Source organism: Astatotilapia calliptera, chromosome 15 (assembly GCF_964374335.1).
Source record: "Astatotilapia calliptera chromosome 15, fAstCal68.1, whole genome shotgun sequence".
Classification (NCBI taxonomy): Eukaryota; Metazoa; Chordata; class Actinopteri; order Cichliformes; family Cichlidae; genus Astatotilapia; species Astatotilapia calliptera.
In genome coordinates this window covers 20,534,428-20,552,466 of record NC_137436.1, presented here as the reverse complement: position 1 = coordinate 20,552,466, position 18,039 = coordinate 20,534,428, and the positions used below count along the sequence as shown (strand labels likewise).

Genomic DNA, 18,039 nt, shown 5'->3' with positions numbered 1-18,039 from the left:
TTAATATACTGCAACAACATGGGAATAGAGCAGCTGCCAGAGAATTCAACATTAATGAATCAATGGTACAGAAGTGGAGGAAGCAAGAAGAATGAGTTTAATAAAGTTTGATTTATCTGACTGCTTTGTTTTTCTTAATGTGCCTTATAATCCCGTGCACCTTATGGTCCAAAAAATATGTACTGCACACTGCAGTTTAATGTTGCAAAGCACCTCTTTTTAACTTCAGTGGATATTATACATGGTTATGCTCAGGATATGTCAGCACATTTCTACTGGAAATGCCTTTTGGTTAAACTTTCAGCAAGGAATTTGCATTTGCACGGTTACATTTTTATAAAGCTTTAATGTACATAAAAACCAGCTTCTTGTTGAAGTGAAAATAAATGGAAGGTTGTCTTTTTGCGCTAGTAATGTTGTGGAGTTGTATTTTGTCTCGCATCAATTATATCGTCAGTTATATCGTTATCGCAAATTTTCAAATATATATCGTGATAAATATTTTTGGCCATATCGCCCTGCTCTAGCACCAACTATGTATGCCCCTTTCTGTCAGACTGAAACAACTAAAACAGGAGAGTGTCACGGTCCTGGGTCTTATGACCCAGTGTTTTGAGTTTCAGTTCTTTTGATGTTCATAGTGTATGTTTAAGCTTATCAGGTTTCCTAAGTTTATTTGTTATCAAGTTTGTATTATTATGCCTAAGTGTTTCTAGTTATTATTTTCCCCTCGTGTTTCCAACCATGTTAAATCTCCCCTGCTCTTCATGCGTTTCATGTCTGTGTCTTACGTTGTCAAGTTCGGGTTGTCATGTCTGTCTCATTATGTTTCCTGTTTTATTGTGAAGAGGTCTGGTGTTCTGTGTTCATCATGTTCAGTTTTACTCTCCCACTGTGACGTCATTATGTTCATGTGTGCCAGCTGTTTCCTCATGTGTCTCCACTTCCCCTAATCACCTCCTGTGTATTTAAGTCCTCTGTTTTCAGTGTGTGTTTGTCAGGTCGTCTGTTGTTCACGCCATGTTCTCCATGCCATGTTTCTAGGTTTCATGTCCGGGTTTTTCCATGTTGTTTGTTTAGTTCTCCCAGTTTAGGTTAATGTTAGTTTTATTTCTGTTTGCCTTGCCCTTTATTTGTACCTTTTCTGCCAGCCTCATTAAACGGCTCGCTTTTTGTTGATACTCAAGTTTTGATCCAAGTTCCTTGGTGTCTGCATTTTGGGTCCACTCTTCACAATACATACAGTCTGCTCTCGCCAGACTGTGACAGAGAGACTATTCACCTGTTTCTGTAGATGTCCAACCATGTATAATCCCTACTTTAAGGGATGTCCACACAGGAAGTGACAAGCGGCAACATGGAGACCAGAGACCTTTAGCAATATCGAATGAAAAGCCTGCTGGTGGAAGAGCAAAGGGGCTCCTCTTGACTTCTCTTAACTTCAGAGGCAAGCAACTGAAGCAACCACCAATACCTGCACACTATGACCATGATGCTTCCCATTTTTGATACCTTGAAATGATAATACAGCAACACTAAATCGTCAACTACACATACCCCCTTTTTTAACCATTACTAAGGCCCTATTTCCTAACACCACCTATACTGTCAATGTCAGGATAGTTTGGTCCCATTCTGCACCATTACATTTGAATATCACGTGAGTGTGTGGATGCTCTGTCTTCTACAAGCAAAGCTGCAAAGACAACAGGATCATTTTTTTTTTACATTACTTTTAGATAAATATGATTATTTTTGGCATCTGTCTTTAAAAGAGGTACATGACACACCCGAGAGTCGAGTGTCTAGGCTTGTTATCATGTGACAGGATTTTTCAGTTTAATCTGTGTTGGTTTAAGGGATGAGGTAAGCAGCTGGGACACTCATCCCTGCAATCATCAGATTACTCTGTCAGACACAACTAAAGGAGATTGGGATTAGTTTTCATCATAATCAGGATTCATCACTTCAATTCATTCTAATCACTGTGGAATAAATGTTTGAAGAGGATGAAAATCTCTTCTTACAATGAATAATGCAAAATGTAATTAGATTTTCACAGTGAGGACGTGTTAATTCTTCCAGTGCTGTAATTTAAATTTTACACATTACAATTCAAAATTCCTCTCTTTGCTTTTATCGTGTGGATGAAGCTGGGACACAGCACCTGCTGCCTGATTTTCTATTTTGTATTATTTCAAACTTTTTCCATCACTGCTTTCAGTTTCGTTCCTCCATCCATCATCACCTCTTTCCACACTTCCTTCAGGTCTCCCACAGACAATATCTTCCTTCATGCACTGCTTCCTTCTTCCTGTTCTCTCACTCTCTCAGCTTACCTGCTCACATTTCTTACTCAGTCTGTCCTTTCTTTGTCTTTCCCCCACGTTAAGCACTTAGCTTTGATTATGAAGATGACTGGAAGCCGCACACTTTGCACACCTTTCTATACTTTGTTTTTTTCCCCCCTTTCGTCAGTAGATGAAGTCACATCCTAACATCTGTATGCAGGCAGAGACGTTAAAAGCTTGCCAGTAGGGTGCAGTACCGGGTGTACTTTTCTGATCAGATTTTCATCAAAGAGTCAGTCTTTCTGAGTCAGAGCCAAAGACACAGAGTCCCTCTGCTCTACTATCTGCTCCTTCTGGCCATCTTTAGCACTTTTTACCACTCTCTCCTGGTTTATCACACTCGTCAAGACAACAATCTCACCACTGCCCCAAAATTTAGGCTGTAAGCAGAATTGCAAAATGCATTTCAGTTCAGATTGTTTTCAAGAAGGATGGTGTCGAGACTGGCGAAGACTCCAAAATGGATAAAAGCTGTTGAATGCTCCTAAAACATGACACCTGACTTTAACTTACACTTCATTTATTTTCATCTTCTAAACTTTCAAAAACTGGTTTTCACATCCAAGCTCAATCACCAACAGGCCTTAGATTTAAACTTTTAATTGTTTTCGGCAGCTACAATGGGAAGCTAATTATTCCCATTTAAGGCTTTTTGATATAAAAGATATTTCAACATTTAAAGTGACCTTTCGAGTGTTCTTGGCTCTTCAGCCTTAACACCCAATGAACATCTCAACATGAAAACATCTTAAGATCTCCAGGTGAAGGCCTTTGCAAGGTTGTTTTAATTTTTATTTCATGTTATTTAATTTTTTTGAGTATTGAGTTCATTTTATTCAAGTTCTTTTGTCACGGAGCCTTGAAAGGCAAAAAGAAGAAAAAAGGTTTTACAGGATGCTGGCCAGTGCTGGACACTCCACACGAATGCAGCAAAACCCTGCCAATTATCAGACACCCTACAGCTCACCTGGTGGAATTTACACCACATGCACAGAGGCTGTGCAGCCTGGGTTCAATTTTGCAGGCCATGTCCTGCTTGTCACCTCCCGGCGCTTTCTCCTTTACTTTCCTGTCATCTAGCTGTAACCATCTAATAAAGGCACTCTCAAAATCTTTCCTAAAACATGAAAATACAGATTTCTGTACATGTGCAGGTGTACAGCAGCTGCTGCAGTATTTCAGTCACTAACAGGAGCAAAGTTCCTGCCAGAGCTCCACTTTGAAGAAGATTTACACATTATCCCTTGGAGAATCCGTTCCATGTATTTTCAATAGAGACGGGTCAATAATTCTGCTGCTTGGGAGGTGGAGGACAGGATATTCTTTATTGCAGTGGTAAGTTCTAATTAGCAAAGGTTAGCCAGCTATCTAAGATCACTCATTAGTTTCAGGGTCATTAGAACTTTTTTATTAACTTAAACTTCACTTCATGGCACAACAATACTCTTGAGATTAAAAATCTCATTTGCAAGAGTCCAGAGGTCATAAGATCAAGACTGAGAAGTGAAAAACTTCAAAAGCTCGATCCATTTAAAATTCTCACCAGTGTCAGTTTAGATGACCCAACAACTGACAATCTGAGTTGCTGTGGAGAAGGGATTTCTGCAACCGGTCAACAGGACTTGTTTGAAAAGGGTTGAAGAAGCATGTCCACATGCAGTCCTATACTGTAAGAAGTTTAGTGGCTTGATCTGAACTGCATCTGAATTAAAAACTGGTAAAATACTTGAAAGGCAGCAGAAGAAAAAATGGTTTTGTCACATAATGGTGTGACATTATGTAAAAAGTCTGAATATACACTCTAGTCTTCAAACATGACCATTGTATTTTATTCGTACATGTATTAAAGCAACCACTAGGTTGTCAGTACCAGTGTTGGTCAAGTTACTTGAAAAAAGTAATCAGTAACTAATTACTGATTACTTCCCAAAAAAGTAATCCTGTTACTTTACTGATTACTTATTTTCAAAAGTAATTAGTTACTTAGTTACTTTTTAAAACGTTATTTATCCCCTAAATAGGTAATAAAACAATAGATCTTTCAGCCCAATTCTACTTTTTCTGCATAATCCATCATATAAAATGTAATCAAATGAAGGTCTCTTTGTAAAACTTATTTTATTAGTTTTAATCTTTTAACTTTATGCATCAAGCAAACATTAAATTATATGCAACATTCTCTGACTGGAAGAAATTTGTTTAACATTTTAACATTAAACCCATTTTCTGCACATTCCAGCACATAAAATAAAATAGTTTTTTGTGTTTGCACTCACTCTTTCAAATAGATGCACGTAAAACACAGCGGAAACTAAATAAAATCAAAGACTCAGTGGTCCTGTTGCTCTATTTTCACCTGTAAAGCAGGAGTGGGGCAGGCACGTTTAGGGGGTTTTTCGCTGTAAAAAGAGGTTTTCTTCCCACGCAGTGAAGAGCGGATGCTAATGTTTTTGTCACTTTTTATGGAATCAAACTCAACATAAGGTTAGTACTTCCATGCTTTAAACGCTGCACGCTCATACTCTCTCCCGCACTCGTTATATTATCCATTGTTGATCTGCACACAGCTGATGCCACGAACGTCGCACTCGCTTACGTCATTGTCATGAGACACTCTCGCAAAAAAATCATGGTTTTAGTAACGCAGTGTGCTTAAAGTAATCTAACATTAATCTATTGACCTGTTTTGCAATTGTAATCCCTTACTTTACTCGTTACTCGAAAAAAGTAATCAGATTACGCGTTAGTGCCCATCTCTGTTCACTACATTCTATAGCATTTTTTTAATACTAATACATTAAAATACCAATAAAAGGCCTCACACACAACTGCACTGGTCAGAGCGAACACTTTGATGCATTTAAGGGAGGTTTTGTTTAATTGAAAGGATCATTTCTGAATATGCTAAGTGGGCTGTTGACAAGGTCTCCTATCTCTAATGAATTCATTTTCAATTCAGACGACAACACTAGAAAATGCAGACAAAGTCAAGAGGCGGAATGCTTTGTAAGGTCATGATCTTATCTACAGTATTATTTTCTGTATTCACCTGGCTGCCTCTCGCTTTAAAAAGTATCTTCTTTGGCTACTCTAAATTGGAAGTTACATAATGTCTATCAAGTGTTCAGTTGTTATAAAAATATCTCTCCACATAATGTACCTGGATGTGGGTAGTGGGAGTTTAAGCCTGTCAGTGACTCGTCTAGAAAACCTCGCTAGGTGAAAATGAAGAATTAAAGGTCTGTAATCCTACCAACTGTGAAAATGAAAAACACAAATTCTTCTGTCTTCTGCTTTAAACTTCACCTGTAAGACAATATAGATGTTTGTTTACTTTGGGATGGAATTTAACTTGTTTGTAGCAGGGAGCACATCTTTTTTCTATTAGATTTGCACCCTTGCTAGTAGTGTGTTTGACCCTCTTTGCCCTAAAAACTGCTTTTTAGACTCAATAAACATTCCTCCGAGATTTAGGTCCATGTTGACAGGGCGGGTGCTCTATGCGATTTGACTGTGACAGTCATTTGAGTACAGTGAACTCATTGTCATGCCAGAAACCAGTTTGAGATGATCAATCGATGATCAAAAGATGAAATCGAGTCACATCAGATTTTTCCAATCGTCTATTGTCCAGTTTTAGTGAGTCTATGTGAACTGTAGCCTGAGTTTCTTGTTCTTAGCTAACAGTCGTGGTCTTCTGCTTCAAGGTCCGATAAGATAAGATAAGATAACCTTTATTAGTCCCACACGTGGGAAATTTGTTTTGTCACAGCAGGAAGTGGACAGTGCAAAAGTTATGAGGCAAAAATTAGAATACAATAAGAATAAATACAGTACACAGCTGTACAGAATAGAATAAAATAAAATACTATATACAGTAGAATAAAATAAAATAAATATACAATAAGATAAAAATAGAATACAAATACAAATACTATATACAACTGAGTAAAAATACAACGATGACAGAAAGGATTATTGCACTTAGTATTATTGCATATGTATGGATGTGTGTGCTTGATCAGTTAAAGTCTTTATTATGGAGTCTGACAGCAGTGGGGAGGAAAGACCTGCGAAATCTCTCCGTCCCACACCGTGGGTGCCGCAGTCTCCCACTGAAGGAGCTGCTCAGTGCTGTCACAGTCTGCTGCATGGGGTGGGAGATGTTGTCCATCAGGGATGACAGCTTAGCCGCCGTTCTCCTGTCACTCACCACCTCCACTGGGTCCAGAGGGCATCCTAGAACAGAGCTGGCCCTTCGGATCACCCTGTTCAGTCTCTTCCTGTCCCCAGCAGAGATGCTGCCGCCCCAGCAGACCACGCCATAAAAGATAGCAGAAGCCACAACAGAGTCATAGAAGGTCTTCAGGAGTGGGCCCTCCACCCCAAACGACCTGAGTCTCCGCAGCAGGTACAGCCTGCTCTGCCCTTTCCTGTAGAGGGCGTCTGAGTTATGAGTCCAGTCCAGTCTATTGTTCAGATGAACACCAAGGTACCTGTAGCTGTCCACAGCCTCAATGTCCATACCTTGGATGTTCAGTGGTTGCAGTGTGTTGAGCATCCAGATATGCTCCAACTTTGGTTGCCATGAGTGATTGTTTGAGTTAAAGTTCGCGACAGTCTAGAGTGTCTTGTTTCTGACTGTTTCTGAACCCCGGAGATAGTTGTGCAGGAAAATCCCAGCAGATCAGCAGTTTCTGACATCCATGCTACATTCAAAATCACTCACGTGAACTTCCTTTCCATTTGAACTTCACCATCTTAACCATGTTGCCATGACTAAATGAAGTTGCTGCTAGATGCCTGATTAGATATTTACATTTATGAGCAATTGAACATGTTTATTTAAAGCATAAGCCTGCAAAGCAGCTTTACCCAGCAATTTTGCAACCATACACCGACGGTCATTTAAAGCATCACCACTACCCACATTCAGTCATCTTCACTATCACACGCTTTCAGTCCTCCAAGGCTACCTGTTGTCCATCTATCCATGAGAGAACCCTGACCTTCAGGTGAATGAATGGGACCTTGTGTAGCAGCAATGAAATAGAAGAGGATGGTGAACTGAGCGACACTCATAAAAGAAATGGATCTAAGAGTGATGGTGAGTGAGAAAGAGGGGGGTCAGTTTTCAATTCACTGTCTCGCTCATGTTGAGAGGATAATCAGTTCAGATGATACCAAAAGCTTCTAATTTTCTCATTATTATGGCTGCCAATAAAGATTAATGCAGGAAGCTTGCTATCAGCTTTCAAAACATTAAAAAAAAAATGAGGGGGGGGGTAGTTTTTTTTTTTAATGCCTTCAAACATTTTCTACCTCACACATTGATACTCTAATGGCTGAATCGGGGCAATTTTAGAGTTCAGTTACTGGCCAAAGCACATTTTACATGCAGACCAGAGCAGCTGGGGATCAAACCTCTGACCCTGTGCTCTACCTCTTGAACCACAGCCACACTGTAGCCAAATCCACCACAGACAAATAGCGTGTGGGCAAAAAATGTACTGACGGCCGCCAGCGCTACCCCTGACCCTTCTAGTAGTTGCACCTATAATATATATTTGAAAATCAAAGCTTACTTCCTTCTTGAGTTAATAAAACTTGACCTCTGACCTTGAGGCCAAGTTCACCAAGGTTCAACTTCTGTCATGGTCCTGGGCCATGTGGGCCCAGTATTCTTAGTTCCTTGTATTTTTGTATTTCGTTCCTTATTTAGGCCATGTTTCCTGAGTTGCCCTGTTGTGTTGTTCCCTAAGTGTTTTCCCTTCATGGCTTTTACCCCCGGTGTGCCCCTCTGTGTATCTGTGAGCCCTCGTCTCTCCTTATGTTTTATTCCATGTTTCCCCTGCCCGTTATGTCTGTGTTCTCCCCGTGCTCTCTCTCCTCCTGTCTGAACCTCTGTGCACTTCCTGTTTACTTTGTGACTCTCACGCCTGTACATGTCATGTTCAGTTCACCCCGCCCTGTCTCGTTATGATTATCAGTGTCACCTGTGTTCCCCGTGTGTTCCCTCTTTCCTCGTTAACCCTCTGTGTATTTCTGTCTGCGTCTCCCTTTGTTCGGCGTCGCGTTCTCCCTCATGTTGTGTGGCTCTCCCTGCGTATGTTAGTTTACTTTTCCCAGTTTAGTTTTGTATTTCCTATGTTCTGCCATTCCAGCATTAAAGCTGTGATTTTGAGTTCATCCCCGTGTCTGTGAGTTTTGCGTTTGGGTCCTCCTCCTGCCTGCCACACAGCGAATCATGACAACTTCATTTGAGATTTTTTTTATAGATACACTTATGGTATCCATTTGAAAATCCTTGGAGACATATTTATCAAGTTTTTGTGTCCACAAATTTTAGTGTCCACTCTGTCCACCCACCCACCCGGTGTGGTGACGACAATACCCAATCACCTTTTTATGACTAAGGGATAATAAAAAAAAAAGAAAAACAACAACAAAAAAAGAAAAAATGACTCACATATGGTTATTCAAAAGCTTTACTATGGTGACACACACATAGGCTCATACCGTCATTAGTATTATACTGCCCACTTTGTTATCAGCTTTAGGACTCAAAGTAGGAAAGATTAAACTATTGTCTTCTTACAACGTAACCACTTTGCACTCTTTAAGTAGCGCTCGCTGTTCTTATTAGTTTTACTGTTTAGTTTTATGACATGATCCATACATCTAACGCTTGACAAGTAAGAAAAAAATATTCCTCCAGATTTGCTGTGTGTGGTGAAGCATGGAAATGCTCACTGAACTTGGAAATGGGTTTTGCTCTCCAGTCTGACTTCTGCCCACACCGCCTCCCTCTGCTAATAAAGAAGCGCTTAGCCTCACAAGCCTCGTTCATTCACTGCCGAGATGAAGATGTAGATTAAGGTGTATACCTGCATGTAAAGAACTGATTACTCCTGAAGTGTCAGCGGTAATGAAGAAGCCACTTAAAGGAAAATCCCACTTGGTGACATCAGTCTAAAAAACAGAAATCAACTGTGAAGATCTTTGGGGTATGGGCTATACTTATGCTGGTATCAGGTTTTTGGGGCTGTAATGATGTGCAGAATTATCTGTTCTTTAGTGGGGCTTCATCATTCATTTAGAGACTGAACGTCATAAGCTGAAGATACAAAGGAGATATGGCATCAAGAAAAAACTGAGTTTAAGACACCACTTCTGCATCGGCAGAGTAGCGCAATACCCAGCAGGTGTCATTTTCACAGCCTCTTGTCACTGAGCAGATTTATACACATGCACACAAGCACAACAGGTCTGGCACTATGAGTAAAGTGAGAAGCCCTGAGGAATCTCCCTTCTCGCTTGTTTTTCCTGCATAAAACAAGGTTGCAGAAACAGTTTTTCAGCACTAAGACACTTCAGGACATATTCAGTCTCTGAGGGTGGAGGGAACACCACCGCTCAGTTCCCTTTCAAGCAGAACGCTGACCCCAAGTGTCCTGAACTTTCACTCTTTTACTACAGAAGAAAGTAAAAGTTGCTTCAGACCACATGACTGGGTGCATTTCAATGTAAACACCAGCACAGAGGAGGGAAATGAGTCTGCTGACATATGACAAAGGGATGGCTGTTTTAAACCTTATTTTTGTACAAGTGAGAAAAGTTTCCAGTCTGGCAACAAAAACAACTTGGTTAGATTTGGAAGAAGATCTCAGGGTTTGGGTTAAAACATGCATTTTCAAGAAAAGTAACCTCACTGGCAGGATCTTTAACATCTTACAGAGCCCATCTGGGAGAAAGCATCAAAGGCAAACTTGAACCAATTTTGTGCACAGCCAAAACTTCATCTAAAAGAGGCCACAGCAACTTTCCCCCCCCAAAAAGACTGTGAGACAAACTTAAATAAAGTAAGTGAAAGACAAGTTAACGACTAAATGAAAACATGGTTCAGGTGTCTGTGAAATATTACTTTAGAACATAAAGAAACCCAACTGAACTGAGATTTAAATCAGCCTACATTTTCTGCCATCTGGCTGATATCCACTCCTGCAAAGGTCGCTAATAAATCTCACTGCATAGGAACAGAGTTAAATAGCAGCTCTTTAAAGTCATTCACAGAATTGTGTCAGGCTGAATAACTGCATAATGCTGCCTCTTACACCTTTCAGGCCACTGTAAACATGAGTGAGATACTCTGCTGGCCAATTTCGGCTTATATTTTGCTCACGTGTTCCTGAAGCAAGCCTTTCCATTCAGAAGCCATCTCTGAAATACTTACAGGTAGGGCTAGGCCATATCATACCGTTCACGGTAATACCGGTATAATGTTGGGCAACGATAAGAAAATGAAATATCGCGATAGAATATGGGTAAAACGCGCCTGCGCAGTGCCTTTGTTTTCATACACACATGGCAGAAAAAGCATGGCAGCGACGGAGAATGAGGAGGGCGAAAGTGGATCATTGAATGAAACGGATGAACCAGAACTGGTTTGTAAAAATGCTGCAACTTCAGTGGTGTGGAACTGATTTAGCTTTCGTCCGTCAGATACACAACAAAGCACTATTTTTGGTAGAGCATGTTATCCCGTGTGCCTTATGTATGAATTCTGGTTGTGTTTACTGACCTCGAAAAATTTTTATGTGGTACACGGTGCTCGAAAATCTGTCAGATGTTTTAGTACGACTTTGCTAAGCTACAAACCCGCACCGCTTGAACTGTCAGCAAGGAATTTGCATTTGCACTGTTACATTTTTATATAACTTCAATGCACATAAAAAACAGCTTCTTGTTTAAGTGAAAATACATTGATGTTCTGTTTTGTTTTTTTGCACTAATAAAGTTGTAGAGTTGTAAAGTATTTTGTCTAGTGTCAATTATATCGTCAGTTATATCGTTATCGCAAATTTTCAAATGTATATCGTGATAAATATTTTTAGTCATATCGCTCTGCTCTACTTCCAGGCAGCTATTTTGAAGCCGTTCGGTCACACTGACATAAAAACAGCAGTAAAATCTGGTTGGTTTTTATTAAAATTGCACTTCTACTACACTTGCACATAGTTTCACAACATTGCAGACAGGATCTGTGCTTATCCAACCAGAACACTGAACAAATGCTGCGCTAATTTGCACTGTGGATTTAATATGCAAAGAAAAAGTAAAACAAAGTATGTTTATTAAACTATAAAGGGGAGATAGTCATGGCTGCCACCACACAGCTGAAAGTAGTGTGAGGCTGTAATGTTCGCATGTGTCCGCATAACAACCAGATTGGTTGATATGTTTTCCCATTTTGTCTGTTGATGGCTCGCTGGAAGCAGATAGCCAACCATCATTAGCACTTCAGAATTCTCCCATAGATTTCTAATCATGATTTGCTGAATGCCACTGGTCTCCAGTAAAGTCCAGAAGGCTGTGGTAATGCAGAAGACTGACTGGTCACAAATTTTGGTGGTGTAAGCCACAAACCTAAAGTACCAGCACCAAAGTAAGGACATTAGGGGGTGACTCCAGAACTTAATTCAGGCCCTGGTCCCTGCAGTAGTTCCTCTAAAGGTTTTTTGTCTATAAGCAAATTCCCTGCTCAATTCTTTAATAATACAACAGCTTTCAGAACTGTTAATAGCCAAAAGGCGCTACAGAAGACAAGATCCAAGAACAACAACACAGAAGTTAATCTTCCACCCATAGAAAGGCTGGAAGCAAATCAATCAAACTAGATGACGGCGCAATGGTACTCACAAAGAACTTAAATTCACCCTGCAATATGGGAGACATCTAACTGTACCAGCTATTAAAGGGGACAATGCCAAAGATTTTGAGCACATGAAAACATTAATTCATTCAGTCTCCACTCTACCATCTGTTTCATCAATCAGACTACAGGCTGAGATTCCCCAAAGACTCCCCGAAGTTTCATTCAGTGCAGAGGTGGCGGAAAAATAAATAAATAAATAAATAAATAAAAGCAAAACAGAGGAAGGTTTATTTCTCTACTTACCTCTTTTCCAGACAAGTAGTAGGCGGACAGCAGACCTCCAACAAATCTGATGTTCACCTCAAACACCGACACTTCTGCATTCTGCGGCAAAGACAAAAGAAAAGAAATATGAGACGAAATATAACTGCTAACTACTCATGAATACACATTTGTTTTCCCACAAACAGTGAGCTAAGAAAGCAGACAACTCAAAACTGAAACGTTCCTGGGCTTCTTCTTGGCCTCAGGGAGGAGTAGACAGAGGTGAGCTTTTCACAGTCTAGACAGATATTTTCAGGCTGATGCTGTAAACAGCTGAATAAATTTGAATACCAGGTTTCTCCGCGCTGCTACGAATGACCGAGTAGCCAAATGAGTGTGTTAGAACTGAGCCAGGATGAATGAAAGAGAAAGTGGCTTATCCCACAAAGTGTTTGCATGAAAGCATCTGCTCAGGAGGCGTGCGAGTACGCCGCATGAGTAGGGTTGTGGAAATCTTGTGAGATCAGGTTCACTCGTGCAGGGAGGACATTCAGGAAACTTGCGCAGGACCACTTGGCAAGCACGATTGGCCAAGGACAAAAGAGGACTGTTACACCGGTTGACATATGTAATGATGCGATAACAAAGAGCATTTATACTGAAGCAAATCATGTGTGCTGCATGCTCCTTTCCATGCATCACTCCTTGAATGCACAACATTAGGTATGTGGCAGGTTTTTATAAAGGAGTTAAGGCATGTTAACTATTCGAGGCAAGCTCAGAAAAGGGAAGAACTCGGTTTCCCCAGATTGGGGGTGGGGTGGGGTGACTCTGGTAAGTGATCTCTGATAGACCAAGAAGAAGGAAATTCCCTCACTAAAAGTTTCAGAAGTTTTGAATAACTAGGGTTAGCCATGCTTTGTGTATGGCTAAGGATGGTACATTAAAGAAGGGATCTACCGAATGTTTTTAGTTGAGAACCAGCACCAAATTTTCCAAACCATCTGAAACATATTGTTCCCGGGCAGCAATCCAGAAACCCTCACAGTATGTTTACAGCTTGGTACAAAAATGTCTTTGATCTCTGCAGGTAATTTCCCCATGACTGTTAAATGTCATCCAGTTGGGTAGTGGACACTCTGTCTGACAGGTGTGCTCAAATGTAGTCAACAGCCTGGAGTCACACCTCTCCTTTCTATTTTGGAGCATTTTAACAGGATTATCGGTCCAACATTACGGTCCCCTGTGGGCAGGCCATCCAAGATGTTGCTTTAGTGTTTAGTGAGCAAAACTGATATTAAAAAAAAGACACTTCCTGAAGTCTTTCAGGACCATTCTTTAGTTTGCTCTGACTGGCTGGATGTGGGAACAGAAAGATCATCAATCTGCCCATAGATCAACTTTGATTTTAATGTTATGTGTTTGGGGAATCTGCCAACTGTACTCAAAAAACCAGACAGATATTTGAAAACTGCAGCTGAGAAAGCAATGACTAAGGAATGGTTAACTGAAAACTTTCCAACAATCACTGGAATTAGAGCTGGGCGATAGAACGATAACGATATGTATCGCGATATAACTTTTAGTCGATAGAGAAATTAAGCTATCGCGATAGACCTCGCCGCTCTTGTCCTCAAAGAAAAAAAAAAAAGGTCAGCCAATCCAAATTAAGTAGCGCAGAGCCGAGCCGTAGAGCCGCTACAGAGTAGCGTGCACTGTAAATTGTGCCGAAAGCAAGTCTGGAAATACAATAAACTGGAGCATGCGTCACACTGTGCGCCACGTTATTGTTTCGGTGAAATGAATTTCTACAATACTGTTACTGTTAATTCTACTCTCTGCAGTGTTTAAATGCTTACATATACACACAGTTACTGTCCCTCCACACATACGACTCGGTTCTGCTTCTATGCCGCAGCTTTGTTTACTTTTTCCCAACGAGGCTTCTAGACTTCTGATTGGCCAACATTTCTGCACGGTTAGGAATCTAGCGCCACCTGCTGCTTTGGCATGTTCATAGCAGCGTTTTCCTTCATTTCTGCCTTTATGTGTGGACGGGATTATTTTTTAAAACGAAAACAGAAAATCTCAGTTTTCAAAAATACCCGTGTACGTGTGGACGTAGCCTCAGTCTCTGACTGGAAGCGCTAAGTCTTCATTCGGCTTTTGTCAGACTAAAGTAACTGTTAAAACTGTTTGAAAAGCTCAGCTATACAACAAGGAGAGATTGAGAATTTCCTTTTAGTTCTCAGTTTATTTGATATTGACAAAAGTTAGTCAGTTTTGTCTGTTCTTCTGTAAAACAAACTAAGATTTATTTTTAGAATTAATACTTTGTTTCTAAGTGGAATTGACAATTTAGTCTGTTTTGTTTGTTCTATTTTGAAACTTAAACGCTTTAGCGGCTGCCTTTTGTGTAGTTTGCACTATTTGCCTTTATTTATCTGAAAAAGTCTCATGTTCCTTAAGTACATCTACCCTGTTGAACTTATTATGGGAAATAAATATTTAAATAAAAACAAGCTGCTGATTATTTCACATTTTACTTGTGAGCAACGGCACATTTAAATCTTACAAATATAGTTATTTGGCTTATATCGTGATAGATATCGTTATCGCCTGAAATGAAAAAAAAACATCGTGATATGAAAAAATCTCATATCGCCCAGCTCTAACTGGAATGGACAAAAATTGTTCAGGAGGTCCAAGACAGAATAACTAATCTCTCTGACACTAAAAACGACCCTATTCAGAAGATACCGGGGAAAACAGAAATCACATCTAATGGTAAAGTCTAATAGTAATGACGATATTTGTCTATTTTTATGAATATTATGCTTTTTCAGCAAAATGCTGGAATTGAATAAGCATTAGAAATGTATCCATAGAGATGGATCATAAAGAGTTTTTTATATAAAATAAACAATGTTAGACAAAAATTAGTATTATAGTATTATTAGTATTATTAAAAAGTATTATTTGAATGTCATTGCTCTGAGTGATGAGTCTTAGTATTGTTAAATTCAAACAAATTAGCTATAAAACACAAGATAAATACTAGTCTAGTATGCAAGCATTACTTTTTCAAATGTATGACACACAGTTGTGTGACTTTTTAAAGAACTACCTGGTTAATAATATGTAATCCTTTGTTATAGTTTATGCAAAGGACATCCCTTAATGTATGTGTCAAAATTTGAGTTATTCTGACCATTGGTTCATCAGCATATTTTTAAGTTTGACAGGAAAAAACAAAGAATGCTGATAAAGCACTGCATACCTTGAAGGGCACACGTACGGCAGCCTGAAAAAGAGAAGTGACTTCCAAAGTTTTTAAAGAAATCTTTAGGTACCAAAAACCGCCTTAAAAGCCGGAGATAAAGTGTGCCATCTTTAAAAACACAATACATTTATTTCTGGGCAGAATTAATGGAGGGAAAAATAACAAAAAATTTAAAGTTGTATAGCCATTTGTCTCAGTAGTCGAACAATGAAGCGTAATTTCTCTCTCACGTCCGTCCTTTATGAACAGATTCCCGAGGCGGATGAAGTTTTTGTGCTTGACTGACAGCTCTCATAAGTGACTGCTGTCGACTAGAGATAGGATAACAGACTCTGCAAGGGGGAGGGGAAAAAAACAAATTATGTGCCACACAAAATGTGTCCTGTCTTTTTTTCATCCCCAAGTCTTAGTGACTGATTGAGTGGGGAGATTGCAGCACTAATTCGTTCTAATTACAATTTAATTATTTGTTTTAACACTTAGGCAGCTGTAATCCAAAAGTACAATGAATACTTCTTCCTACGTTTTAATGTCTATTGGCAGCGGAGGTTTAATAAGCTAAAAGATGATGCTTTACATCAAAGTCAAAATTTTAAAAATACTTAAATTTAATTTTAAAGACGGAAACATCTTCAGCCAGCAGTCATCCTGCAGTGTTTTGTGACTGTGTGAAGAAGCCAACACTGCTTTGAACTGCTGGACAATGACCCTCTGAGTCAGCAGCAGTGTGACATTATCTCACTCCTGACAGAGCTGGCAGGCAAGCAGTCAAGTCTCCTGATGTTGCAACATTCGGTCCATTACACTCCGCACAGGAAACTGACTAAGCATGGGCTTTTCCAAGCAGAGAACTAATTAAGGACTGAAACAAGATGAGCCCAGGAGATAATGTTCCCAGCAACAACTCATCAGATCAAAGTGTATCCACAGATCTTGCATGGCCAGTTGTAAAAATCTAACTGTACCGGCCTATAAGTCCCGCTATCTCATCACAAGAAATGTTGTTTCAGTGTTTTGTAATGAACAAACCGTCCCAAGAGTGTAACAATTCCAACTCTATTCCTCTTTGCCTTTCAAAAGATTCAGGACTTCGCTATTTAAGTGAAAATAAACAGTAATAAATTACCAGTGGGGCTCTTAAAGTCTCAAAGACTAAGTGAGGTGTCACACTTTCTCAGGTGTTGTGGTACAAGCAAACTTTGGACACCATTCCAGTCGCTACATACACAGATTGTGTGATCCCACAGGCAAGAGTAAAATCTATTGGTTTACAAAGGAGGAGGGAGGATCTCTAAACGATGATCTGACATATGGCTCTTCAGGAAGAATTTCATTAATCAATCCATCTTCTTAACAGCTTATCCTATTTTTAAGAAAAAAAGAGTATTACAATCTTGCCAGATATTATTGCATGTGGTGCAAATATAGTCATAGAAAAATTGGATGACTCCATCCAACCTTAAGGACTGTAAGCCTCTGTGGTAGCCTGATGATGGCCTATAGGATGAACGATAATCCTGGCAAGCACATACAGAAAGTACTGGAGAATACTGACTTTAATATTAGAGAAATATTTATGCTCTATGTACTTCATGTCCTCTTTGTACACATTTCAATGGCAAACGCATTAGTAATGGCATCACTTTAATATTAATACGTCTCAAACAACTGCTATTATTTTCTTTGTTTTAATCTCTTTCACTTGCCTTGTTCCTTTGCTTTAAAAATAAGCAACCCAAACGTAAAGTTGAACCTTTTCTTCTGACTGTTGATACTCATTTTCCTGCTTCGTTTCACCCCAAATGCTTAATTGTTGCTAATAATACATGATGCCGGTTAGTGTTTTTCTTCAGTGAAATCTGGGTTGGTTTTTTGTCAGACTTACATCGGCTAACTCAGTTGATATTTTAACCCCAGTGAGGGTGGTTTCAAAGCCGCCTACAGAAACCTTCCCATTAAAAAGCATTTTAGTGGAATATCAAAAGCAGCTTTACATCTCGACATTATGCTACTGCAGGAAATGATCACAAAACAATGGGCTTCCTGCTGTTACAATGCCGTTTGACTGACAGGGCGACTGCTGGCAAATACTGGAAATCAGTAAGGATTATGCACAAAGCAGTGGTACCAAAAATTCAGACGTGGAAACCTCAACGAGTAAAACATCCAAAACATGCACAGTTTCGGAGACAGTAATGAGGATTAAAGCTGATCTGAAGGAATAACTGACAACACTACTTGAGCTTTTATATATCATGTTTGGTGGATGTATGTTTTGGTTTTCAGAATTAGACTTCATAAATCTGATATCAGAACCATGCTAAAAGAAAGACAAAGAAACTGCTTTGCTGTTTCCCCCTAATGAGGAGCTCTTAACGGGGATGTTATAATGAGGACGGCAAACATCAAAGGAAGGAGGGAAAATGTTTGTGTTTAACTCTTTAACATGTGCCCACACAATTAATCAGCAAAAGCAGAAATGACAT

The 18,039-nt window shown here is 39.6% G+C and overlaps 1 protein-coding gene across 1 annotated transcript in view; it reads right to left on the bottom strand.

Annotated features, from left to right (window-relative positions):
• Nucleotides 1-18,039, bottom strand: part of man1a1 (mannosidase, alpha, class 1A, member 1) — a 168,940-nt gene that overhangs the window by 82,156 nt on the left and 68,745 nt on the right. The window contains exon 4 of the mRNA XM_026142320.2: nucleotides 12,310-12,390. Within this exon, the coding sequence (XP_025998105.2) occupies nucleotides 12,310-12,390 (81 nt within the window). The remainder of the gene's footprint in view (nucleotides 1-12,309; nucleotides 12,391-18,039) is intronic.